Raw genomic sequence first — 27,897 nt, 5'->3', positions numbered from 1 at the left:
ATTTTTGGCATTCAAATCCAATTGAAGAGTGAATTTGCAAAAATCACTTCATGTTAGATGTGCTTAGTGAAAAACAGAAAGACACTATAGCCCCTTTCACACAGGGATGCCGGTAAATATGCAGAAAATTACAAGAACTACTTTACGGTAAACTCAAAAAAGCGCTGTTTACACAGGCAAGGACGTTCCTGAATTTTTCCGGAAAAGACAATTCACACACCCATTCCAAAATAACGATAATTTCTGACATCATTAACCATAAATGAGCTCTAAATGGCTGTGCTTGTATTTTGAAAAATAGAAGGGGTCAAGCTTTTGTTAATAATTTAAATTTTATTTAAAACTTTAGCATTCATGCAGCTGCTTTGTCCCAGAGACATCCCAAGGCAGAAGTGCTAACCATGGCTAAATGTTTACTCATTTGACATAATTACAAACTGCGGATGGATGAGTATTGTGAACAACTTCGATGAAAACATATGGAGAAACACTTTTGTATGTCGAGATGTACATAATATGTGTGCTGGCACTCACCGGCTGCTTCACGTGCACACGCGTCAAGCAACTAAAGCAGAGCTTGAAGGTAAACAAACAGTCGTTTATCATAAGCATTTTAGCAATAATTATTTAAACAGTTGATATTAAGAAGGAATATAGAAACGATATCGGAGTAACATCTAGCAGCTAAATGCGTCTGTGAAAATATTCTAAGGCTTTTATTTTCATAAACAGCATGGATGTGAATGGCTCTGAGTATTCTGATTGGCTGGAGTAGATGTCTCACGTCAGCACGTTCTAATCGTGAACGCACTCTCACTCGATCTTCCTTCTGCGTTCACACAGCGCAGCATTCCGGTAAATTACCGGTAATGTTACAACTTCTCTTTGCAGAAAATTGCTAGAACTAATTAACCAGTACTCTGTTAAAATAATTGGGTTAAAAATACCCCAACGTATAACTCTACTATAGGTTATTATAGCACCTTCCAATCCAAACTGCGTTATTTTAACCCAATGCAGAGTTATATAATTTAACTTAATGCATTGGGTTATTTTCATTAAATGTAATTTTTCCATTGTCACATTATGCCTGTTTAATATATATTATATAGTTTTCAAAAATATCGAAAATGCTTTATTTCTATTAGATTTTAGACACTTTTGTTAAAACAAATCTAGAATCACGAACAATGAAGAAACAGAACAAAATGCAGACAGTTATAAACTGCGGAAGCAGAAATCGTGTTGATGGAGCAGAATATGGAGCTCTGTGTGCTGTAGAGACTATCCAGCAGCTGCAGCAGGCTTCACTCAGTGTCTACAATGTACAATACATTTTAACCACTCATCTATCTAATAAAAGATGGTTTTAGATGGTGAAACGGATATAAAAAATACGACACTGAGAGGTAATTTGATTTTTTTAAAAATAACAACATTATTATTGCATTAGAACTTGAATAAAATTATAACGCAAAATAGCAATGCGCACGCGTATTAATACAGCTGTTTTGTGTCAGTTAAATCAGTTGACTGTTGAAATTCCAGTTTTTAACCCAACTGTTTGAGTTAATAAATTAACCAAATAAAGGTTAAAAATAACCAAAAAAAGCACCAAATTTAACTCAACTGATTGAGTTATTATTAAAAATTCTAATAAAGGTTAAAAATAGCCCAACAAAGCACCACATACGTTTAACTCAACCATTGGGTTAAATAAATAACTCAATGTTTTTTACTTTAAAAAGGGCCTGTTCACACATAAAGACCTTTCCAGAAAACAGCCGGTAATTTTCCGTAAGGGTCTGTATGTTTGAAAGGGGCTTATAAAAATATTCCTAAATTAAGTTTTCCATATTTTGTGCCTCATAAGTTTTGTCATTTATGCATTTGAATTGCGCTCTGAGACTTTGATTATATAATTTTGTTAGAGTTCAATATCACAAAGATACATGAAATCAAATTCATAAATTCAATCATCTGTTCCTTTCCTTTTTTTAGATTCAGAATCATTTAATGACATATTAAAATTTTATATTTTAATCGTTTCCCAAACAAATTTATTAAGCTCAGCTGTGTGTTTTGAATGAAACAAGTATTGTAAGGCAGATTTTTATTTTATTGATTGAAAATGTCTTTATGGGCAGCTCGATGGCTCGGTGGTAAGCACTGCCGCCTAATAAAAAGGTCTCTGGTTCCTCTGGGTGCTGCGATTTTCTCCACAATCCAAAGACATGCGCTATAGGTGAATTGGATGAACTAACGCTCCATTCAAACAGGACTTCAGCGTCAACACTTGACTGAAGGCTTGTCTGAAGTTATGCCTAACACAATCATCATAGCAGCGTCAGCCAATGAAATTCAGTCAGCAATAGGCCACTGTCTAGCTGGTGTATTTGCATACAGCGATCTGATTGGGTGACGCTTCCGTCTGCGCTTGAAAACTTGAGCTAGCCCCAACTTCTGCAGCAAGCAACGCCTCACGTTACCCATTCAAACGGAACGGGAAGCGTTGATGCCGACGCCCCGTGTGAATTCAGCGACAATTGTCTTTAGTGCATGAGTGTGTGTGTGTGTGTGTGAATGTGATTGTATGGATGTTTCCCAGTACTGGGTTGCGGCTGGAAGGGTATCCGCTGTGTAATACGTATGCTGGAATAGTTGGCATTGCGCTGTGGTGACCCCTGGTAAATAAGTGACTAAGCTGAAGGAAAATAAATGAATGAAAATGTCTTTATATGACAATGGAATGCTTTTATTAAAAAATTTATGAAGCTTAAAGGAAACACCATTAACTCATTTTTTTTATAGCAGTGCAGGTTTATAGCCCAGTGAGTTACTATAATCAATACATGTCGATGCATTCATTTTTTTTTAAGTAAGCAATTCATTCATTGATTGATTTTCAGGAAAAGGCTCTCTACATTGGCTTTAATGTTAGGGATACAGGTGACGGGTTCATTATTTTTTCAATTGCGTTTGGTATTGCTGTCATGCAAGATCAGCTGCTTCTTTATATTCAGATTGATGCTTCCTCATTTCCCGCTCCGCCGTCCTCCAAGCCATGACCTGGAATTCGATGATCATGAAGGACAAATCAATTCGGTAAATGCGCTGGAGGAGGTGAGGAATGAGGAAGCCCTCATTCTGGTCTTCAAACACCTTACACAAGCATAAAATCTCCACATTCACATCTGACACAACTGCATTTTATCAGGGACGTCCAAACACGTTAAAAAACTCAATCTAACCTCATACTTTGACCGTTAAAAACTGAAGCCTCGCTGGAATTCGTGCTTGTTGCATTTGAACCTGTAAAGCCCCGCCTTCTTTGATTCGATTGACAGGTTCTTTGACTATGGCCAGAGCCTGAAATGTAGCTTAAAATAAGAAACTAGTTATTTCTCATTGAGTTAGTCAAGTCTCATTACTTCAATATAGTTTTGTCACATAGCCTTTTAATTTAATTTATTAATCATTTAATGCCATGTCAGCAACCAAGGCTATTTTCATGGCAGGAATCTTTCAATAATAAATATACAATTTAAAAATCAACAAACAAAATGAAACATAAATTAAATAAGATTTTTTGTGTTAACACATGATAAAAATACTAAAATCTTTTCTGGTTTCACTTTGTTAAAAATGTCCTTAAAAGAGTTCATTTCATTAAAAAAAAGTCTTCTGGAATGAGTAAAAGCAGGACAGTCCAGTAAAATGTGTTTTATAGTAAGAGGAGTTTTGCAGCTCAAACACTGAGTAGGGTTTTCACCTTGGAGCAAAAAACCATGTGTTATTCTCGTATGCCCGATACGACATCTGGTAAAAACTACTTGATCAAATCGATTGTTAAAATGTCTTAATTCTGTGTAAAATTTCAGGTTGGATTTCCTGAAATGTAGCTTAAAATTAAATGGAAAAACAACTAGTTAATTTCTCAAGTTAGTAACGTCTCAAATTAATGTTTTTTTTTTCTTCTGTTGAATCTCTGTGAATTCTTGCTAAACATTTTTACCTCTTTACTTTACACCTCTCATACAAACATACCAAAAAAAAATGTCCATTCAAAATGGCAAATTGTAACCTAAACGTTGAGTAGTTTGCATGGATAATACTCTTAGGTCTCTTAATAATATAACAGTGGTGTTACAAAAAGCTGTGAATAATGCAACTCCTGGTTTGTTAGAAAGAAAATAAAGAAAAATGATTTTCATTTAAATAACCTTAATTAATTACACAAAGGGGATATCAAATAATTTACTACGTAAACCACTTTGGTAGCAGGTGAGCAGAACAATCACATTTAGGTTTTCATATCAGGTGGAAACGAGCAATAGTTTCAAGGCAATTTGGATCATACCATAAAACATTTAAAATACAACATTCACTATAAACCTTTTTAAACATCAAAGACAGCCCTTATAATATACATACACACAATACTAACAAATAAACAGCATGAAACAAACATGAACAGTTGAAACCAGAATTTACAAACACTCTAAAATAAGGAAGATAAACATTTTTTTTTAAATGTCTGATGGTAAATCATCCTAAATGTTTACTATTTTTGGTCCATTAGGATTACCTAAATTATTTACATTTGCTAAATGCCAGAATAATGAGAGAATTTTTTAGAGAATTATTTATTAATTTCTAAACAGTCAAAAGTTTACATACATTTCCTTGGTATTTTTTTAGCTTTGCTTTTAAACTGTATAACTTTGGTCAAATGTTTTGGGTATCCTTCCACAAGCTTCTCAAACTAGCTTAAAGGAATTTTGGCCCATTCCTCCTGACAGAATTGGTGTAACTGAGTCAGATTTGTAGGCAGTCTTGCTCGCACAAGCTTTTTCAATTCTGCCCACAAATTTTCTATAGGATTGAGATCAGGGCTTTGTGATGGCCACTCCAAAACATTCACTCTGTTTGTCCTTAAAGCACATTTTAATTTGGCAGTATGCTTAGGGTCATGGTCTGTTTGGAAGACCCATTTGTGGCCAAGTTTTAATTTCCTGGCTGATGTCTTGAGATGATGCTTCAGTATTTCTACATAATGTTCTTTCTTCATGATGCCATCTATACTGTGAAGTGGACCAGTCCCTCCTGCAGTAAAACAGCCCCACAACATGATGCTGCCCCCAATACTTCACAGTTGGGATGGTGTTCCTAGGCTTGTAAGCTTTCCCCTTTGTCCTCCGAATGCAACACGGGTCACTATGGCCAAACAGTTCAATCTTAGTTCCATCCATGTCTCCAAATAATATTCCTTTTTCCCAGTGTAATTTAACAAATTGTAATCTGTTTTTTTTTTTTTTTTGTTAATTGAGTTAATAATGCGTTTGAGGTTTTCCTTAAATTAAAGGTTTTCCTTAAATGCTATTCTACAGTTGTGCTTCTAATTAACTCAAATGTTGGCAATTAGCCAATCAGAAACTTCCAAAACCTTGACACCATCATCTGAACTTTTTCAGAGGCAGAATAATATTATTGTATGTAAACTTGACTTTAAGGAAAAGTTAAAACAATTTCTCAAAAAATCTCTCATTATTCTGCTATTAAGCAGAACAGAAACAAATTTAATAATCCTAATTTACGTAAAAGAGAAAAAGTTTAGTTCCATTACCATCTGACCTTTTTTTAAAATGGTTATGTGCCTTTTTATACAGTGTCTGTTCATTTCTGGTTACAACTGTATATCTCAATCATTGATCACTTACCTGGACACAGCTACGGTAGCTGTTACCCAGCATTAGCACCTGCTGTAGGTATTCCCGACTGCACATCCTGTTTTAATACACGTTTATATGCATTACCCCACTTAAAACATGATTATACAAGCTTAACTTTACCTCAAAAAACATTGACGCTGCCCAACCTTTCTTAATTTGTCTGCATTGTCTGATCGGTGTTGTCTGCTTGGCGCGCACGCCACACTTCTTCCTCACAACTGCCGCTCCATCAGTGTTGCCAGATGTAGCTGACTGATTCCAGCCTAAAAACAATCCAAAACTCGCCGAAAGGGGGAGTTTGTAACGGTCGCGAAAATCATGGAAAATGTGGGAAACCGCCTAATCTGGCAACACTGCACTCCATTCTTAAAAGCAGCTCATGGCCGGAAATTATCGTATTTCACCTGTCCTGCCCCAATATTGTTCAAACTATAAAGTTTACAGACATTACAATAATAATTTTATGATTTAGCTAAATCTTAACTCATACTTCGACCATTAAAAACTGAAGCCTCGCTGGAATTCGCGCTCCTTTTTCTTTTAAAACTGTAAAGCCCCGCCTTCTTTGATTTGATTGACAGGTGATTTTGACTATGGCCAGAGCCTGAAATCAATATAGCTTAAAATAATAATATAAGAAAGTAGATATTTCCGAATGAGTTAGTGAAGTCTCTAATTAATGTTTTGGGTTCGTTGAATTTCTCTCAGATAACAGAAGGGATGATTTACATTGAGAATAAAATAGTTCACCGGGATCTGAGAGCCGAGAACATTCTGCTCACCGAGATGCAGTCCTGCAAAATTGCCGACTTCGGACTCGCTCAAGTTAACAGACCTGGAAACCAAAGGATTTCTTCAGGTGAGAAAATACAGTATATTCATACATATTACACACCCAAATGAGAGTACACGTCTGAGTTGTGGTCTGCCAGCAGATGTCAGACTTCCGGTGAAATGGATGGCTCCAGAGATATTCGACAACGGCGAGTACACGAGCAAGAGCGACGTCTGGTCCTTCGGCATCCTTTTAACTGAAATTGTCACATATGGAGATGACCCATACCCTGGTAAATGCACTTCACACTCATAATATAATACAAATGCGATCCTGGAAATGACTGATATTTCCTTTATGCCACTAAAATCAGAATATTAAGTGAAGATCATGTTCTGTAAAGATATTTAGCAAATTCTCTACTGTAAATATATGACAATTTGACTTTTCATTAGTAATATGCATTGCCAAGCTCGTTATTTAGGCTATAAAACTGTAGAAAAAGTGATTTTCTCAATATTTAGAATTTTTGGAAACCATCAGATTTCAGATTTTTAAATAGGTGAATCACAGCCAAATATTATCATATCATAATAATGTATACATCATTAGAAAGCTGATTTATACAGCTTTAAGTCAATGTAAACATGTCATTTAAAACAAATTGGGACTTTTAACTGGTTTTGTTGTTTGTGGTCCAGGGTCATATATGTGCAGTATCATTTTCCAAAACTTCAGCATTTTAAAGCCCATTTTAGGGCTACAAAATCCCATTTCCATGTAAACAAACAGACCAAGCAAATAAAAACTAGCATTTTCTGCTACATCTTATGTTTAACTCATAATGTAAATGTTTACAATGCTCTATAGTATACTGTACATTAATGAAAGCTTATTTATTGAGCTTTCAGGTGATTTATAAATCACAGTTGAAACAGGGTTTTTGCAGGGACTTAAAATGTTATAAATCTTAAAATTCTAATGTTAGGCCTTAAAAAGCCTTAAATTTACTGAAATATTGTGTTGTAGGTCTTAAACCTTTTTTTAACAGGTCTTAATTTTCCTTTGTTCATGTATTGCTACCAAATTTGGCCAAAACAGTCACCAACAATCATGTCAATAAAACTTTAAACTTTTTATTTAAAAGATTATCTTTAACTCCATTTATCATAATGGTTTAATTATTTTCCTTACGGTAACATTTGTTTAGTAGTTCTCCATGTATTTACTGCTGAGGACACCAGCCTGGACAGATTGTTGTGCATAGATTTAGTTTATCATATTTTTTAAAACGTAAAAAAAAAACATTTGTTCATTTTTTAGATTATTTTAAAGAAAGTTTATGTTGGAAAAAATATGTATAGATTCAGGTAGAGTTGCTTGTTTTTACACAATAATTAAAATATTTAGCTAAGAAATAAAATCTAAAATATTTTTATTTATTTTTATTATTATTGTATTATAAATGTATTATATTATTATTTTTTTAAATAGGGCTAATACAAATCTTTTCCATCTGGGCCATTTGAAAAGTTTCTTAGCCTTTAGTCCTTTATGGGTGTAAAAAGTCATTCATAATGGTCTTAAAAATGTCTTAAAAAGTCTAAAATTTTAAAATGTTAAACCTGCAGAAACCCTGTAAAAAAGGAAAACTTTTGTGGTCCGGGTTTTATTTGAGAAAGCATTAAGTGCCTCTCCATGTTATCACACATTTTAATGTTCACTAATTATTTCGAAACAACTACCGGAGAAAATCCTTAAAGTAATCGTCCACCCCAAAATACTCTGTCACCATCAACTCAGTTGTTTCAAACCTTTATGAGTTTCTTTCTTCTGTTGAACACAATTGAAGATATTTTGAAGAATGCTAGAAACCTTAAGGGTAACCATTGACTTCAATAGTGTTCGTTTTTCCTACTATGCAAATCAATGGTTACAGGTTCCCAGCTTTCTTCAAAATATCTTTCTTTTGTGTTCAATAGAAGAAAAAAAATGTATGAAGGTTTGCAGCCAATCACTTGAGGGTAAAAAAATGGGTTTAGCTCCAACTTGCCTCAACACACCTGCCTTGATGTTTTAAGTATACCAAGTAAGAGCTTGATTAGCTTGTTCAGGTGTGTTTGATTAGGATTGGAGCTAAAATCTGCAGGACACCGGCCCTCAAGGAACAAGTTTGGTGACCACTGTTTTAAAGTGATAGTCAACCCAAATAAAGTATCATCATTTACTCACAATAAAGTGGTTCTTCTTTCTTTCGTTGAACACTAAACAAGATATTGTGAAGACTGCTAAAAAAAACTACAAATGAAATACAAACAGACAAAAAAAAACTCAGATGGAAGTCAGTGGCTGCTTTTTTCCAACATTCTTCAAAATATCTTCCTTTATGTTCATCAGAAGAAAGAAACTCGAACAAGTTGGGGATGAGTAAATGAATGATTGAACTTTGACTTTAAAGGAACTTTTTTTGTTTCATTTTAAAAACATAACTTATACCAAACATTCAATAAACATTATTGGGAAAATGTTAGAACATTCTAAAAAATTCAGATAATATTTCTGGTTTATAGTGTTGCATCTTTGCCAACTGTTGTACAACCTCAAATCAAAAATAGTTGGGACAGTATGGAAAACACCAATAAAAAAGAAAGTAATGATTTCTAAATTTGTTTTGTCTTGTATGCCATTGCAGACGATACAACAAACATTATTTAACGTGTTCCTCGTGATTTTATTGTTCGTTCGATTCAGTTACTATGACCATTTATGTGAAGCCGCTTTGACACAATCGACATTGTAATAGCGCAATACAAATAAAGCTGAATTGAACCGAGTTGAATTGAAAAGTTTAAAATAAACACAAATTCCAATTTTGGTTCTTGCAACACATTTAAAAAAAAATTAAAAAAACGTTGGGACAGTAAAGCATTTACCACTTTGTAATGTTGCCATTCCTTTTCACAACAAATAAAACACATTTAGGAACTAAAGACACCAAGTGATGAAAGTGTGATTTTGTCCCATTCTTCCTGCAAACAAGTCTTAAGGTGGGCAACATTCAGCTGGGTCTTCATTGTCGCATTTTGAACTTCAAAACGTGCCACACATTCCCTATTGAAGATAGGTCAGGACTGCAGGCGGGCCAATCAAGTATCCTCTCTCTCCACAGCCAGGACTTTGTAATGTGTGCAGAATGTGATTTTGCATCGTCTTGTTGAAATATGCGTGGGCGTCCCTAGAGAAGAAGGCAACATATTGTGCTCTAAAATCTCTGTGTACTTTTCAGCATTAATGGTGCAACACAAAAATGCAAGTTAGCTTAGCCAAGGGCACTGACACAACCCCATACCATGACAGACGCTGGATTTTAAACTTGTAACTGGTAACAGTTTTTTCTTCTTTGGTCGGGAGCACACATGATCCAAAATACCTGAAATACTGATTCATCTGATCACAGTACATGTTTCCACTGTGTGATGGTCCATCCCAGATGCCTCTGAACCCTGAGAAGTCGACAGAGCTTTTGAACACTGTTAACATAGGGCTTCTTTTTGGCACAGTACAGTTTTAACCGGCATTTGTGGATGCAACTACGTATTATCACATAGTTCTGTGATAGTTTTTATCCTGTCATTATAAGACTTTTGAATAATAGCATTTCTTAAACACTATTGATAGCTAGTGTGACATAGTAAATCAATAAATAGCATAAATTGTTAATATTACAACTATTATAAAACATGGTGAAATTGGTATTTAAGTATTAAGTTATTCTCTTTAGAGATTTTTGTTCTTAAATAGGTTTTATCTTATATAACTATACTTTTATATTTTTATGAAATTATAAAAGCTTGTTTAAAAGTGCACACTTAGCTGATGATTGATTATAAGCAAGTTTGGCATGCTGTCCCGTGAGAGAGCCCTGAGCTCAAAAGGACCTTGAGCTCTGGGCTCCCTCTTGTTTGCAGCAATAGTATCTGGATGCAGCCTTTATGATGCAAGCTGAGACTGCATCACCCAGAGATGTAATGTCAGACACAATGCACTCAAATGGAGCTAGTGACGTCACTGTTACGAGTAGGGTTAGGTGAGCCCATTAAAAAGCATTGGATGCAGCGCAGATTCCACTGCACCAGGTCTGCAGCCAGACCCCTCTCATTTGCAGGGCGAGAGGGGAGCCTTGAGCTCAGGTAGATCTCGACAACTCCCCTTTGATAAAAACGGATGACTAAATTGAATGCTATGAAAAGATATGCTGCAGGGTGAGAGATTAACTGTAGTGCAAATTTTACATTGATCAATTCACTTGTTGTGCATGCTTTTGGAATGTTAGAGGAAACCGGAGGACCCGGGGAAAACCCACGTGAGCATGGGAAGAACATGCAAACTACGCACAGAAACAACCACCGGCCTGTTTAAGGACTAAAACCAGTGACGTTCTTGCTGTGAGGCAACAGTGCTAGTCACTGGGCCACCCTGCTGCCCTATGGAGGGAAAGGTGAAGAGGTAGGGGTGGAAAGGGGGGATTCTTCAAATCGAAGATGACTGTAGTGAAAAAACCCTGGCTCTTTATAGTGGGTTAGGAATGGCCTGATTGGTGGATCATGCATGCTAATGCAGAACCAGCCGTGTTCAATCATAATCACGTGTTCCTTTCGAAATTAGTTTATGGCTGTTTCTCAATATGCGTTCTTCAGCGGTCTTGCGTCCTCGTGTTCTCATGAAACGTCATCCTCAGCTGCCTAAGTTCAGTTCCAATACTCAAGACCGCAAGTAGGGAGGACGCGTGAAACTTCCCGGATGTGTTCTTGATGTCGAGGGCGCACCGATGCAGACTTGAGCACCGTACTTGCTTTAGAAGTCCCAGAAGTCATTGCGACTGGAGGTGGGAAGCGCTGCATTTTATCTAGATTTATTATTAAAGTTCAGAGATGTAAATAATTTACCTCAGGAGTTTCCCTAAAGGAAACGGTGAAAGGAAAGATCACCATGAACATCTTAATAAATGAATAAACACATTAAGGGTGTTTGTTTGCTGAAATTCGTATTAAAATGTGTTTTATTTATATTGTGCAGAGTATATTTATAATGTTTTTATGCAAAGTATATATTTTGAAGAGGGGGGAAACAATAAATCGTTATATGAAGGCTGTAATGTTTAAATAATTTACCATTTAAAACGCGTGAAGGTCATGTGACCATCAGGAAGAACGCAGCATCTCAATTCTCAAAGGACGCGTTCTCTGTCCTCACGTTCTCCTGAGTTCGTTCTTCCGAGGACACCTGGCAAGACCGGTCTCCACAAGAACACAAGTCTATTCTCTGCGTTCTTGGAATTGAGAAACAGCCTATGAGTAAACTTCACTTATGATGTTAGGATTTTATAGTGTTTTTATAGTGATTTCTTTTATGTTCTTGTTGGGTCTGTTGCAACGTAATTTCGTTCTGCATTACAGTTTTATTGTGATGTTTTAAATGACAAAAATGAAGGAAACTGAAACTGTATTGTGGTACTTGACAAAGGTTTGCCAAAGTAGTCCTGAGCCCATGTGGGGATATCGCTTACAGATGAATGACGATTCTTGCTGCTGTGACAGTTTTTGAAAAAAATAATAATAATAAAATCATGAGGAACACATTAAATAATGTTTGTTATATTGTCTGCATTAAAATACAAGTCAAAGTAAATTCAGAAATCACTACTTTCTTTTTTTTTATTTGCGTTTTCCATACTCTCACATTTTTTTTCTGATTTGGGGTTGTGCTTGTTGATTCCACAACCTCAGGTCAAGACAAAATGTCGTGTGTTCGAGGGATTCAGCGAGGAGAGCGGATGCCCCGACCGGCCGGCTGTCCTGAATCGCTTTACGGCATTATGCTCCTGTGCTGGAAGGCAAACCCTAAGGAGAGACCCACATTTACTGAGCTGCGGGAGATGCTGATGGCTCTCATCCATGAGCCTGTTTCTGAACTGGAGTAGACTGGAGTAGGCATAGCCTACATGTAACTAACACATATAAATTGCGGCATAAATTACAGAGGTAGCTGCAACACAAAATATACTGGAAAAAATGCATAAAAAAGTACACTGAAGCAAATGATTCATTGGATTTAGAAAGTTTTTGTAGGGTAAGTGGTTGCAAACAATTTATATGGACTCAATTTAATCAAACTAATTAAAATAAGTGATGTTCAATTTGATTTGTTTGTTTGAATTCAGCCCATATAAATTGTTTGCAACCACTTGCCTTTAAAAAATTAATTAAATCTAATGATTTTTTTTTTCAGTGTAGATGGGTAAATCTCATGGAAAAATACTTTACTTTAAATTATTCACCCTCCAATGAAATTCTTTGTTAAATACACTCACTGTGCAACTGCTCGATAACGCAAATTGCTAATCTGCCAATCACATGGCAGCCACTCAATGCATTCAGGCATGTAGACATGGTCAAGACGATCAGCTGCAGGTCAAACTGAGCATCAGAATGGGGAAGAAAGGGGATTTAAGTGACTTTGAATGTGGCATGGTTGTTGGTGCTCGATGGGCTGATCTGAGTATTTCAGAAACTGCAGATCTCCTGGGATTTTCACGCACAACCATCTCTAGAGTTTACAGAGAATGGCTGAAAATCTTAAAATATCCAGTGAGCTGCAGTTCTGTGGGCGCAAATACCTTGTTGATGCGGTCAGAGGAGAATGGCCAGACTGGTTCAATAGAAGAGCAACAGTAACTCAATTAAGCACTCGTTACAACCGAGGTCTGCAGAAGAGCATCTCTGAACACACAACACAACCAACCTTAAGGAGGATGGGCTACAGCAGCAGAAGACCACACCGGGTGCCGCTCCTGACAGCTAAAAACAGGAAACTGAGGCTACAAATCACACAGACTCATAAAAATTGGACAATAGAAGATTGGAGAAACATTGCCTGGTCTGATTAGTCTTGATTTCTGCTGTGACATTCGGATGGTCGGGTCAGAATTTGGCATCAACAACAGGAAAGCATGGATGCATCCTGCCTTGTATCAACAGCTCAGGCTGGTGGTGGTGGTGTAATAGTGTGGGGTATTTTTTCTTGGCACACTTTGGGCCCTTTAGTACCAATTGAGTCAACGCCACAGCCTACCTGAGTATTGCTGCTGACCATGTCTATTTCTTTATGACCACAGTGTACTCATCTTTCGATGGCTTCTTCCAGCAGGATATCACATATTAAAGCGTAAATAATCTCAGACTGGTTTCTTGAACATGACAATGAGTTCACTGTACTCAAATGGCCTCCAAAGTCACCAGAACTCAATCCAATAGAGCACCTTTGGGATGTGGTGCAACGGGAGATTCACATTATGGATGTGCAGCCAACAAATCTGCAGCAACTGCGTGATACTATCATGTCAATATGGAGCAAAATCTTTGAGAAATCTTTCCAGTACCTTGTTTAATCTATGCCACGAAGGATTAAGGGAACTAGTAAGGTATACCTATTAAAGGTACTAGTAAGGTATACCTATTAAACTGTATTTACCAAGTGATGTTTAACAGAGTAAGGAAATAGTTTGGCTTATTATTATGTTTGGCTCAATATTATTATTAATAGTATTTTTTGATGGCTACAGAACAAATCACCATCGTCCAATAAATTGCCTAATTAACCCAATTAAACTAGTTTGGCCCTTAAATTGCAGCTTAAGCTTAATAGTATAAAAAAGCAACTAGTAAAAACGTATGTACTGTTTGACAAAGACCAAAAGGAATTAGTTATTAGAAATTAGTTATTAAAGCTTTTTTTAAATCTCTCTGTTAACAGAACTTCAGAAATATTTGAAAAAGTAAACAAATTTCATTAGGAGAAATAATAATTCTATCTTCAACTGTATGGACAAAGTAGGACAAAGTAAACTGAAATCGACCCATTCCATGAGATTCATCCATATACAAACAGAGTGTTATAGTGCATATACCCCAAAAACATGTTTGTGAATGACTAGTATTGTTAATTAATTAGTATTACTTAAAGGTGATTATGAAGTTTCTTAGTTTCCATATTCCCAGGAAATATTCCATTACTGACTGATCTTTTTGTTACGTATGCTGCTGATTAAAATAATAATAATGAAAAGGATAGCTTTTCTGATTCGAATGTACACAAAGTGGCATGTAAACATTCAGCCTTGGCAAATGAATGTTCATTGTGTAAACCTTTATGTTGATTATTGTACAGTAGGAGTGTGTGTTTTCTGTGACCTGATAAACAACAGTAATGTAATAATGTCTGGACTGTTGCTGTTACTGTAAGTGCACTTTTTAAGGCAGTTTTCCTTCTTCCTTCTAGCAACAATGCAAATTACATTTACATTACTTAAATATTTTGGCAGCTCTAAATACTTTGACAGATGTTAAAAATGCGTCTACAGGCTCTTATTCGAGACCTTTTCCACCTTTGGCTATAATATAAACATTACAGTTGATATTAGACTGATTAAGTGTATTTAAAGGGATAGTTCACCCCAAAAATTAACATTTAATCACATATACAGACTTTCGAGTGGGGTTCAAACCTGTTTGTTTTATTTTTCTGCTGAACACAAAAGAAGATATTTTGAGTACTGTTATAAAAACGGTAACCACTGGCATTTAGTAGTAAAAACAAATACTGTGGAAGTCAATGGTTACTGGTTTCCAACATTTTCTAAATATTTTCTTTTGTGTTCAACAGAAGAAACTCAAACAGGTTTTTGATTAGTGAATGATGACAGAATTATGATAGCCCATATTAAATATGACACATGGAAATAAATGCAAATTACATGCATGACATTCAAGTTCACATATTAGGATTGTACGTATATAAAATATACGAACACATATATAAAATTAAAACTAATATATTTAAACATGCGTACATACTGTTATGAAAAAGTGTTTGGCCCCTTATTAATTGTTTTGGATGTTTTTCTCTTATTTTAAAATATTTAATTTTTGGCCTTTTTGCCGTTATTAGATAGGACAGAAAGTGAAGTGGGAGAGCGAGAGGGGGGTTGGGAAATGTCCTCGAGCCGGGATTCAAACTCGGAACGCCCTGACGTGCTACTGCACCATGTGTCAACGCACTAACCTTTAGGCTTAACACAAGTAAACATCATGCAGTTTGAAATGTACAAAATACAAAACTACATAGTCCTTGTGTAAAGTGTTAGCCCCTAAACCTAATAACCGTTTAGGCCTCCCAGAATTGTTGTAATTCAGTCGCATTGAATGGTTTTCCAGCATGAACCGCCTTTTTAAGGTCATGTCAGAGCATCTCAATTGGATGCAGGTCAGGGCTTTGACTAGGCCACTCCAGTTTTTCTTGAGCCATTCAGAAGCGGACTTGCAGGTGTGCTTTAAATCTTGTCCTGCTGCAGAACCCATGTTTGAATTTTGAATTTTTATTATTATTATTATTTTGAACTAATATTTTAATTTGTTTGATAATCAGAAACAGAATAAGATGAAACACTAACACTTTTCGCATCACTGTATTTGTAATTCCAATGGTTTATGCATTATAAAGGGTTCATACGGTCATGGAAAACTTGGAAATGTCATGCAAATTTTGACATGGCATTTTCCAGGTCTGGAAAAGTTTTGGAAAAACAGAAAACCCCACAAAGTTTTGGAAAAGTCATGAAAATTATTTTAACAAATATCCGTATATTTGAATTAGGACTGCATGATGTAGGAAAAATCTGATATTACGATGTTTTGTATTTCTGTGATATCCCCCAACCATTGACTTGTGTCCTCTGTAGTGGACATTGCGTTTTCATGAATTTTTTGAGCTACCCTGTCAAGTCCTGTTGTACTGTTCAGAGGACATCCTGGGCTTTGTCATTTGATTGGCTGGCATGCTAGGAACCCCTTCTTACACTGCATCCAAAATGGCCGGCATGCAAACAAGCACATTTTATAGGAAGGAGAGAGGTATGTAAAATTTTGCTTTTTAAATGTTTTTTACTATTATTATTACATGTATATTTGTTTATGAAAGTGTCAGGAACAATACATTTAGCTTTCAAAGCGGTTAAAATATCCTTTTTTTAAATGTCCACTATAGTGGACACCAGGACCATCTTAATGTAATTAATGACTGCATGTTGTAGGGGGCAGAACTGAAGCAGAGAGGATTCTTTATAGGATAGTTGAGGGAGACTCTGATTTAGAGTCTGACAATCAGACAATGACTATCAGTTTTAAATCGCTTTTGTGTTAAATTTGACTAACATCATTAACATCACTTATTTTTATTTTATTTTTTTAGTAAGCCTCTTAGTCTTGCAGACTAAACTGTCTCAGGAATTTTAATACAAAAGGAATTTTGTTTTTGTTACATTAATATTGGATTAATATCCCTACAGCCATCTCCTGTACAGTTTTGTTGTCTGAGTTTGGTCCTGTGGTCCACTACAGTGGACATGCTGTAAAATTAAAAATAATAACAAAATGTAGAAACTTTAAATTGTTGATTTTGTTTAACCCAAAGGATGTAGAAAATCACAGAAGAAAAAAAAAACTGGAAAAAAATGTATTTGGGTCTCAGGAGGATATATATTGCAATGTGAATACAATTTCAGCAGATGATTTAACAGCTTTATTTGGATTGATTAGGGGGGTTTTGTAGGGGAGTAAATCTCGAATTGTATTTACCAAACAAATGACAAGCATAAATAAAATATAGTAAAGATAAAAGTGATTTATAGTTTTCAGGTATTTATTATTCTGGTACAGATATTGAATAATCAACACTGCATAGTCTTTATTGTATATTATTATTATTTTTTTCTATTAAAAAAAAACTTGTGTGCGAATGTTTTAAAATGTTTAATTATTGAAATGTTCACACAGTCACAGGCCTTATAGGAACAGTTAACTTTAAGATTAAAATCTACTCACTATTTACTCACACTTCACTTGTATCAATATTATAGGAGTTATTAAATTGTATTCTTTTTGTGTTCATTTAAAAAAAAATAATCATTGTTTTTCTTATTATTTACCATGTAAAGTTGAAGTCAAAATGACTAGCCCCCCTGAATTATTAGAGCCCCTGTTTATTTTAGAGAAGAGAAGAGTAGAGAAGATTTCGTCAACACATTTCTAAACATAATAGTTTTAATAACTCATCTCTAATAACTGATTTATTTTATCTTTGTCATGATGACAGTAAATAATATTTGACTAGATATTTTGAAGACACTTCTACACAGCTTAAAGTGACATTTAAAGGCTTAACTAGGGTAATTAGGTTAACTAGGCAGGTTAGGGTAATTAGGTAAGTTATTGTATAATGATGGTTTGTTCTGTAGACTATCGAAAAAAAATTAGCTTAAAGAGGCTAATAATTTTGTCCTTAAAATGGTGTTTAAAAAATTAAAAACTGCTTTTGTTTTAGCCAAAATATAACAAATAAGACTTTCTCCAGAAGAAAAAATATTATCAGACATACTGTGAAAATTTCCTTGCTCTGCTAAATATCATTTGGGAAATATTTAAAACAATTTTTTTTTAAATTCAAAGGGGGGGGCTAATAATTCTGACTTCAACTGTATATGTAGACATTACATGAAACATTGTGTCATAAAATGTACTTAAAAGTTCTGGAAAAGTCTTGGAATTTTAGTATTAAAAATGTGTATGAGCCCTGATTATATACAGTAAATATACATATATACACATTTTATATATCTGCAAAATGTAAATATGCACTTGTATGTCATATAGGTCCCTTGCATATACTATATCAGATTTCTAATACAGGGAACCCTTTCCTGGTCTAAAACACAACACAAGTGGGTGTTGCAATTGGAATTAAACAGTTAACAGCATTTTATTAAAAGTAGATGGTCTTCTAAACTGTAAACATGCTGTATAAATTTTAAGCTTGTGTAACAATCTGTGTTGAATTGCATTTAAACACCACTGACTAATAGCTGGACTAGATTAATGACTGATGCAAGTCAACCTCAATCCTCTAACCCAGCTTAAGATACTCCTAATGGACAAGCAATGGGATTAGAATGACGCAAGATCTGTTCAAGCTGCTGGACTCAGACTCTGCTGATATTATTTGTGCTAAAGAGTGTCTGTATCTATATATATATAAATACAAATATATATATTTGAATTCAGAATTAATAGCCCCCTGAACTATTAGGTCCCCTGTTTATTTTTTCCCCAATTTATGTTTAATGGAGAGAAGATTTTTTTTCAACACATTTCTAAACATAATATAGTTTAAATCACTCATTTCTAATAACTGATTTCTTTTATCTTTGCTTAAAGGGACATTTAAAGGCTTAACTAGGTTAATTAGGGTAACTAGGCAAGTTATAAATATAGCATAAAGGCGCTAATAATTTTGTCCTTAAAATGGTGTTTAAAAAATTTAAAACTGCTTTTATTCTTCCCGAAATAAAATAATTAAGACTTTCTCTAGAAGTAAAAATATTATCAGACATACTGTGAAAATGTCCTTGCTCTGTTAAATATAATTTGGGAAATATTAAAAAAAGAAAAAAAAATCCAAGGGGGTTAATAATTCTGACGTCAACTGTATATATATATATATATATATATATATATATATATATATATATATAGATAGATAGATATAGATATAGATATATATGTAAATGTATGTATATATATATATATATATATATATAAACAAGCTAATTAAATGCAGTAATGTTCAATCTAATTTGTTTGGTTAAATTCAGCCCAAATAAATTGTTTACAGCCAATTAATAAAAAAAATTAATTGTAAATCCAAGGAATTGTCTTTGAATCATTGTTTCAGTGTAGTTATGAAAAACCACTTTTCCCCATGTTTGTTAAGTTGCCAGATCTTGTATGAAGCTCAGCACCTCAAACAATTGACGAAATATTCAAATGTCAAAGCATTTTTGCCTCTGGCAACATAGGTTACAACCCAGTTGTGCTGTTGATGTCTACACAGGTTTTAAGATTCAGGATTTGAACAAATGTCAAAGACAAATGTTGGAAGGTATAGGTCAGTGGTCACCAGTCTCGTTCCTTTAGCTCCAAATTGCCTCAACACACCTGCCTGATGGTTTCAAGTATATCTAAAGCTGTGGTCACACTGGGCTTTCCTCCCATAGACTTCCATTCATTTGCATGCGAATGCGTCAGAACGGAAACACAAGGTCAAGTTTCGCAGGTTGCTGCGGTGCAAAGTTAAAGCTTGGGGATCTCTGACCTGCGAAATCGCATCACTTTACTGCATGAGACCAATCGAGGTTCAAAACATGACCTCTCTTGACAGAAATTCAAAACATGGAGCAATGGCTCGCTTTTTTAAATGTCTAATCAGCTTGTTTAATCCCGCCCCTTTTCGCAACACCACACGACAGAATGTGATCGCAGCTTAAGACCTTGATTAACTTGTTTAGGTGTGTTTGATTAGGGTTGGAGCTAAAATCTGCAGGACACCGGCACTCCAGAAACAAGTTTGGTGGTCCCTGGTATAGGTCAAACCTATCCATTGGCTTAAAAAGTGTCATTTAATTTTAATTGGTCCATATTTGACCCAACATTGGGAATAAAAACAAGATAAATATAACTATTTAGCTGTTATTTAACAATATAAACAAGCTAATTCTAACAACATCAAACCAAAAAAGTGAGATTCTCAGAGATGAGCATTTATTAATATTACGATACAATAGCAACATACAACCAACCTTGGTCAAAGATGCTTTAAGTGCCTTTAGAAAGCTTTCAAATATACAGTCAGCACTGAATGACTTATATAAATTGGAATAACACCCCATAATCTAACACAACTGCAAATACACATTCTGAGTTATAATCGTGTCATTTAGCATTTCAGCTCAATGTAATGCAATGCTAACCTTGTTCGAGGTTATTATAATCACAATGCATTTAAATAATAACAATGTTCAGCACCCTGAGTTTTGGTGTTTATCTGTAAAACGTTTATAATTTTGTGACTCTGAGACCTGGAATGTATGCTTTTTTTTCTTCCTGTGTACATGAACTGATAAAAGTCTTTTTTACCTCAGTTAAAGCAATAACTCGACTACAGAATTGTAAAATATACAGTTTTGAAATCTCTTGAAAGTTTCTCTTAGTTCTTTAAATGTCTCTGAACTCAGCCATCAAAATAAAGTGCTTTATGCGAAAAATATTAAAACTCTTCCATAACGTTAGTGTCCATTCTTCTGATTCTTTTGTTTATTGGCCCGGATGTTCATTTTAGGAGACACTTGCCACTCAGTCAAGCCGTTGCACATGTCCTTTTGGTTTGCTGCTTCGTGTGGCTCTTTGTATGGTGGTTGTTTAGTAATCACCACACTGTCTCCATGACTTTCAAGACTTTCCATGAAACTCTGAAGATCTTTCAGTTTAGCTTGCGCTGTGCAGTTCTCCATAGATCCTTGTTGAGATTCTGTTGACGTTTTCGTCGCCTGTTTTGCTAGTGCGTCATCGGTTTCATTCTGTTCCTCAACGGAGCTAGATTTGTCTTCATGTTCTACACTTTCTCTGACCTCCATCTCGATCTTTACCTTTGGCATCTTGCCGGTTTCATCATCTTGTCCTGTGTCTGACGTCCCATCTGCGTTCTTCTCAATGGTTGACTCCTCATTTGGTGTTTCACCTTCAGTAGTTTCAGGTGTATCATCTTTATTTGACTCTTCTACTTCTTCTGTAGATTGGTCTTCTGTAGTCTGTTTGTCAACTGCTTCGGTTTCCTCAGCACTTTCTGTCATTTTCTGTGCAGTCGAATCACTATTTTCAATATTTGGTGCATGTTCTGTACATGCTTCTTTTTCCATGTCTTCTTCATCCAAGTCTCCTTCTTCCTCATTTTCGTCATCTCCCGTATCATTCACACCCATTTCTTCTTTTGCGGGCTCAGCTTCTTTCTCATTTTGACCATCATCTACATCGTCAGACTTATCATTTGCTTCCTCGTCGTTCTGATCTTTTTTCTCAGAGTCTAAAGTTGCGTCGATTGCATTGTCAGCATCATCTGTCTCTTCTTGATCTGCCATTTTAACATCACGTCCTCTAGTATCATCATTGACCTCCTCTACCTCTTCATGAACAACTTCCAAGTTATTTTCAACTTGGCAAGCCGTGCATTGTTCTTCAGGCTTTGATTGCGAGGGTTCGACAGGGTCCTTTTTCATTTGCAAAATTTTCCGCAGATCAAACTCCATTATAACTGGAGCAAAACTCAAAGCTTGAGCTCGCTGGGCTGCTCTGGATGCCAATTTCTTTTTTATGCATGCATCGCATGGGCAGTATTCATCATCACTGCGCTGATCGCTGTTTTCAGTTCCTGATGCAGTGTAATCTTCATCACTCCTTGTCAAGATGGACTTATTGCGCATGACCCGAAGACGCTTGCGTCGTTGCTCGGTTTGAGCAGTAGACTCTCTCGAAAGTGCATTTCCTGGAGGTCTCGGACCTCTGCCAGTGCGGCTTTGGATTTTTTGCAGCTCTCGGTTAATACTTGATTGAATACGTTTGTGTACTTCCTCTTTCAGTTCGCTTATCATTGTATTAAGCATCTCATTGTCATCTAAATCCCACCTCACTTTAAACTCCGCCATGGCGTCGGTGTAATGCAGCATGAACTGCTTTTCTAGCTTTTTTAACAAGCTCAGGACCCAAACAGGATCTGGGTCTTGTGAAACTCTTTTAGTGAGCGTAGCTTTCTGAACAGACGGCGGAGTTCCTGAGCTTGTGTTTTCTGGAGATTTCATCGTGTAACTCTCATTCCCAGAGCTCTTGTAAGAAGTCGTTTGTGGCGTTTGATCGGATTCATTCTTATTCTCGGAACTTGAAACATCTTCTTGAGTTACATCATTTTCCTGGTCATCATCCTGTCGTGTGTTTACTGGACTTCCCTGTGTTCGTTCTGCGATGTCTGGAGTTACCGGATCTGGGATGATTTTGGATGAATCTAAACATTCTGTAAACTTAACCTCATCTTCTTCATCATCTTTATCATTCCTTGAAATCTCTTGCTTTTCAATTGGTGGTATTGTGCCCTGTGAGGTCTCTATTTTTTCACCTTTAAATGAGCTGGTGGAACCACTATTTACATCAACGCCTGATGAATACCGCAGGTTAAACTCATCCTCAGATTGGTTTACCTTTGCATTTTGTTTTATATGTTCATCCTCGATGGGCTTTTGGAGCCAGAGCGACTGTAGGATCATCATAACTTCATTGTATTTACGATGCTTTTCATCTTTAGAGTCTGAATCAATCAATCTTAAGTTTGCTAGGCAGTCCAAAAGCCCTTGAGCAGACTGGCTTAATTTTCTGCCATACACTGGGGAAACTTCAGGTAAACTACTGGATCGGTCTAGTTTTGGACCGAGTAAAACCTTCATGACCTGAACTGAAGAATCACACTGCTTTTGTAAACTGTCTTGGTTGGCTAATGTTTTAGGATTGTGATCCATTTCACACATTTCCAGTTGTGCTTTTTCATCGCATGCTTGTATCTCAACATCATTGGTCTCCTGCTGAACATGATTCTCTCCTGTGGGATTCTCATTAGGTTCCTCAACCTCCATTATGCTTTCTGGTGCCTCACTTTTGTCCCTTTGGGAGGCGTTCTCACCAGCTTCACGTTCAGTATGTTCAACGTCCATTTCATAAACATAGCCACCAATGGGAATGTTTCTAAGCCAGTCGTTCACGACTTCTGTAGGGGAAGCATTTGGCAAACATGATGGCATCAATTCCTTAGTGTTGTGCTCTGAAGAGTGGCTGGGTTTGCTTCTGCTGCTTTTTTGGCTTTTATTTTCAACCTTGTCGACATTTTTGCTGGAGGCAACAGACTTTGATCCTCTACTGACTGGTCTCGCACTGCCAACGATCTCTCTCAACAGATCTGCAGCTGAGAGTGCTCGAGATAAAACACTTTCGCTTGAGGAATCAGGATGCTTGACTGATGCTTTTTTCTTGTTTGGCATCTCCAGTGGTAGACTTTGGGAAATGTCAGACTTCCCTGCTGAATTTGGCCTGGATGCATCATTTTTCACAGATCTTTTGTCTGATGTGGATGCTTTAAGAGATTTAACCATACCATCATCAAGGTCTCTGTTAGAATTGATATCTAGTCCGTTCATTTCCAAACAATGGGAAGAATGTTTTGATCTTTTATCAGTCTCTCTAATACTTTGCCCATTTTTGGACTTCACTGAACATTCAGAGGCTTTTGAAGAGTCTAAACACTCACTTGCTGGTGTGACTTTTCCAGCAGCTCTTTCGCTTTGCTCATGTTTTGAAGATGCTTCACTCCTTTCTGCATGGTTGGTGTTGTTGACAGCTTTGCAGTCTCTCTCTTTCATAGCTGTATTTTTAGCACTTCCTGGAGAAAGTCTCGAGGGTGACTTACTTCGTGAAGATGACAGTGACAAAGTGGAGGGCACTCTGATATTGTTTTCATTTAACTGGCTCCCCGACTTGCTCTTCTTCAATTCTGCTGACATGACGCTTTCAGCTGAGACAAGCAAGAGGGCTTGAACGGGAGACTTATGATGGGAGTTCACAGACGCTTCTGTCTTAGGCCTTTCCTCTGCATCGACTCCATTTACTTCATGCAACCTATTCCCACCATCCTCTGACATGCCACTTGTTGATTGGTCATCAAAGTCATCACCTTTCTGATCCTCTCCTAACCCAAGAGAGACCGAAGCTGTGGATGTAGGGCTTACAGGCTCATCAAACTGATTATCTGAGGATTTAATATTATTTATAAGAGTTGAATCCGAAGGGATCTTGTCAGGAAAACCAGATACATCTTTGGCATCTTCCTTTAATTTCTCTTTCAAATCACCATTTGAGGAGCAAAGACAATTACATTTGCCAGATCTTCGGGACACATTCGAGTTTTCTGACATGCCACTTGCTGCTCTGCTATCAGTCTTCTTGCTTTTACTATTGTGGGTTGACCTAGGAGATGGAGACCGCTTTTTCCTAGGCAACGGTGAGGTCACAGTTAAGGCATTCAGTGTTGTTTTCTGTGTCTCAGATTTGATGGATCTTTCAGAACAAGCATTAGACTTTTCTGAGGTCTGAGACATCGGGCTGGTGGCTCTTTTTGACTTGTTTGTTGGAGTTGCACATTCATCGGGTGTTGCATCATTTAATACTGAGGTAACTGTGGTTTCTGGAATGTTGTGGTTTGATCTGCAGGACCTACAAGATCTTTTAGAAGCATTTGTTTTAGCAGACATTGCGCTGGGAACTCTTTCCTGGGATTTAGCCTCTGCTTGGGAATGTTTTGAAGATTCATTCGACTTTACTGATGTTTTTGAGCAGTTTGACAGTGGACGGCATTGCCTTTCCTCAGTTTTCAACTCACACAGAACATCGGGACTTTTGCCTTGTAACTCACAACAAGATTTGACAGACCTCTTTGAGTCTTTTGATGGATGCTGTGAAGATTGGTTTGACTTAATAGACATGGCACTAGCTGATCTCACATCATGAGGAAGCTCTGTGTCTTGCTCATAATGATTATCTGGCAAGGTCGGATTTGGACTTGCAGCACTTTCTGGTTCATCACCCTGAGAATTAATCAACTTCAATGGCACTTCCTCTACATCGTTTGGACTACACATTCTAGGTGTTTTAGCTTTCTCTGAATGTCCAGATATTGATTTGTAGGATGTCTTCGATGCAGCTGAGAGATTTGAATGGGCAGACATTGGGCTGACAGCTCTTTCTTGGCTTTCTTCTTCAGCATTATCCGTTTTTGTCAGGACCAAGGCTGGCGTGGGCTCTCTCTGTGAAATAATGCAGTCTGACTTTGCTGACATGGCACTTTTGGTTCTTTCTTTGACACTCTCTCCTTCATTACGTTCAGATTTTAATGATCTCCCAGCAGAACACCTTTCATGAGCAGAGCAGTTGGATTTCTTTGAGATTTTTGAAGTAGAAGATGCATTTGAAATTTTAGACCGAGAGCGTTCCCGTGTGGCTTCCCCGTCTGATGCATTATTAACAGGGTCAGAGATTTCAAGCACATTTGAAGTGCATGCAACAGATTTTTTTGACAATATGGAATCAACTTTCTCTGGTTCATCTTCTTCTACATTCCCATTGAATCCTTTACTCTTACCACAGCATGAACATCCACCAGACTGACCAGATCTTTTTGGGACACCTGATGTGACACTTGTTTTTCCAGCATCATCACATTTCTCAAGAGCATCTAATGCATTGGATCTAGGGGTGTTTGCTTGGCCTCTAGACGTACAAGATGCTTGGCTTTGTCTGGAAATGATACGACAAGCTCCTTTCTCAAACAACTGCTCCTGACCAGATGCCACCGAACTTATGGCTCCACACTGACATGCATTGCACATAGGGGACACTTTTGAAACTGGAGATGTCGTGCTCATGCATTCTCCATCAACTGGAGCTGCAAAACTAGTTTTATGCTTTTTAACCTTCAGTGAATGAATTGCAGTGCTCGATTCTTTACTTGGAGGTCTGGGAGACAAATAAGATTGCGGTGAACTTTGGAGACCACGACAACGAGCACATTTTGGTTGATAATCACTCTCCGGGTGGCAACTTTGAGACCAGTTTGAAGCTCTGGAGACACTCGGTGGAAGGTCATCATAATCATCATCCTGATCTTCCTTCAAAGACTCAAGCACTTTGGAGGAGTTGCTGACCGCAGAAATCGGACGCTCTCCCGTGATCTTAATTAGCTCACAATGTGGCGTTGGAGAGATTTCTGCTTCTGTGATGTCCGTATGAGAGCATTTATTTTTAGCTTGACTCCCGCAGCCGTCCTCGTATGATTTCTTGCTCTTTGACGTGACGCCAGCTGAGGATACTTCACTTCGGCTGCAGCAATGACTTGTTGAACAGTATTCCACTCTAGTGTCCCCTTCCTCCATCGTCTCCTGAAAGCATGAGGCCTTCTCAACCACATGCTCCACGTACTCCCCGCTGGAGCGGGAAATTGTGCGTGTGCTATCCACAGATGACTTTTTGCATGTAATTTTCTGAGATGATCCACTGGAACTGGGGGACTTGCTGGCACCCTGCTCTTTATGCATTGGGTTTTTCCAAATGTCATATTCTTGGCAATGGTTGCAACAGTTCTGACAAAGTGTTTCCTCAAGATGCTTCTTCGTTGCGAAAGCTTCCTCAGCCTCAGATGCACAAACAGAGTCTGGGTCTGAATACTCGGCTTTAGCTTGAAGATATTCAGTGTCTTTTACAGATTCGTTCACTTTCATTGATGATTTCTTGATCTCGGTGGACCATTGGAGGGTCTCATCATTGAAAAGCCGAAAGCGAACTTTCATCTCCACAGAAAGGCTGCCGTCTTTGTTAACAAGCACTCTCTTCTCGATGTCATCGTTCATGACGACTTCTTTAACATAAGGACAGGTGCTGACGCAACCAGACTGTCCTGGTGTCGTGCATAATCCATTCTGGTAGGACTTTTCTGAAGAAAGAGAGAATCTTGTAGATCGATTACTGGAGTCGGATCTTGGATGGATAATGCTTTTCTTGGTCTCCAGCCCAAAGTTGACTGTTAAAGAAATAAAACGACATATGTTCAACATGCAAATAAAACTACAAATTTGAAACAGGCTTCCCAGGGGGCACTTCAATGTCAACATGATATCAAATCGATTTACATTTCTGACTCGTTTTTGATGTCAATTGACACCAAATTAGCATGTAATAATAATAATTCCTTACATTGGACACTCAAAGCTCTTTACACATCTTTGGGGGGGGGGTCTCCTCATCAATGGTTAGAATGTTTAGGAGGTCATCATGGACAGAGGACAGTGGGCAAATTTGGCCAGGATGTTGGGGTTAAACCCCTACTCTTTTTCGAAGGTTATTCTGGGATTTTTACCGACCACAGAGAGTCAAAACCTCGGTTTAACGTCTCATCCGAAAGACGGTGCTATAAAGCAGTGGTTCCCAAATGGGGGTCGGGACCCCATGGGGGGGGTCACGGGACAATGACAGGGGGTCGCTTGGTGGTATTCAAAAGTCAAATAAATTTTATTAAACTATTAAAATTACCATATTTTATCTATAATCCACAGAAGATAAAAATACAAGAATAGACTTGTGCTTTAAACAATGTGCCCACAGGGAAGGTTGATATTTTATTTAAATAAATTAATAAATGACTATAAAAATATATTTATAGACTTTAAAAAAATATTTTAGGATTTTTTTTCTATATTCTTGTGCTCATATATATAGGCATATTGTTGTGTGTGCAACATTTGTATATTTATAACCACCACCCAGAAAGGTGGGGGTTGCGAGTCAATGGAATTATTATTTT

General features: G+C 36.9%; 3 protein-coding genes and 1 long non-coding RNA gene across 10 annotated transcripts in view; 2 read left to right on the top strand and 2 right to left on the bottom strand.

Annotated features, from left to right (window-relative positions):
• The window catches only part of fndc4b (fibronectin type III domain containing 4b), a 94,298-nt gene extending 88,326 nt beyond the window's left edge, over positions 1-5,972 (bottom strand). For 3 of the 5 annotated variants that reach the window (XM_087290101.1, XM_087290105.1, XM_087290104.1), the window contains exons 1-2: positions 5,879-5,972; positions 5,721-5,787 (exon numbers count right to left, since the gene is read on the bottom strand). The gene's annotated coding sequence lies outside the window, so the exon portion shown is untranslated. Of the gene's footprint in view, positions 1-5,720; positions 5,788-5,852 lie in introns of all 5 variants that reach the window. The other 2 variants (XM_087290102.1, XM_087290106.1) reach the window with 1 other exon arrangement.
• Positions 1-14,781, top strand: part of si:ch73-340m8.2 — a 32,122-nt gene extending 17,341 nt beyond the window's left edge. Inside the window, exons 7-9 of the mRNA XM_087290065.1 lie at positions 6,441-6,591; positions 6,668-6,799; positions 12,294-14,781. Of these exons, the coding sequence (XP_087146191.1) occupies positions 6,441-6,591; positions 6,668-6,799; positions 12,294-12,487 (477 nt within the window). The 3' untranslated portion in view covers positions 12,488-14,781. The remainder of the gene's footprint in view (positions 1-6,440; positions 6,592-6,667; positions 6,800-12,293) is intronic.
• LOC141378508 (uncharacterized) overlaps positions 1-27,897 on the top strand; it is an 842,893-nt gene that overhangs the window by 145,905 nt on the left and 669,091 nt on the right. The gene's annotated exons all lie outside the window — the stretch shown is intronic.
• The window catches only part of rp1l1a (rp1 like 1a), a 56,537-nt gene continuing 48,839 nt past the window's right edge, over positions 20,200-27,897 (bottom strand). For all 3 annotated transcript variants that reach the window (XM_087289689.1, XM_087289690.1, XM_087289688.1), the window contains exon 4: positions 20,200-27,117. In XM_087289689.1, coding sequence (XP_087145815.1) covers positions 20,741-27,117 — 6,377 coding nt within the window. In that variant the 3' untranslated portion in view covers positions 20,200-20,740. The remainder of the gene's footprint in view (positions 27,118-27,897) is intronic.

Source organism: Danio rerio, chromosome 17, assembly GCF_052040795.2.
Source record: "Danio rerio strain M-AB ecotype USA chromosome 17, GRCz13ab, whole genome shotgun sequence".
Taxonomy (NCBI): Eukaryota; Metazoa; Chordata; class Actinopteri; order Cypriniformes; family Danionidae; genus Danio; species Danio rerio.
Note: the sequence above shows the minus strand (reverse complement) of the source record. Positions and strands in the feature narration are given on the sequence as shown.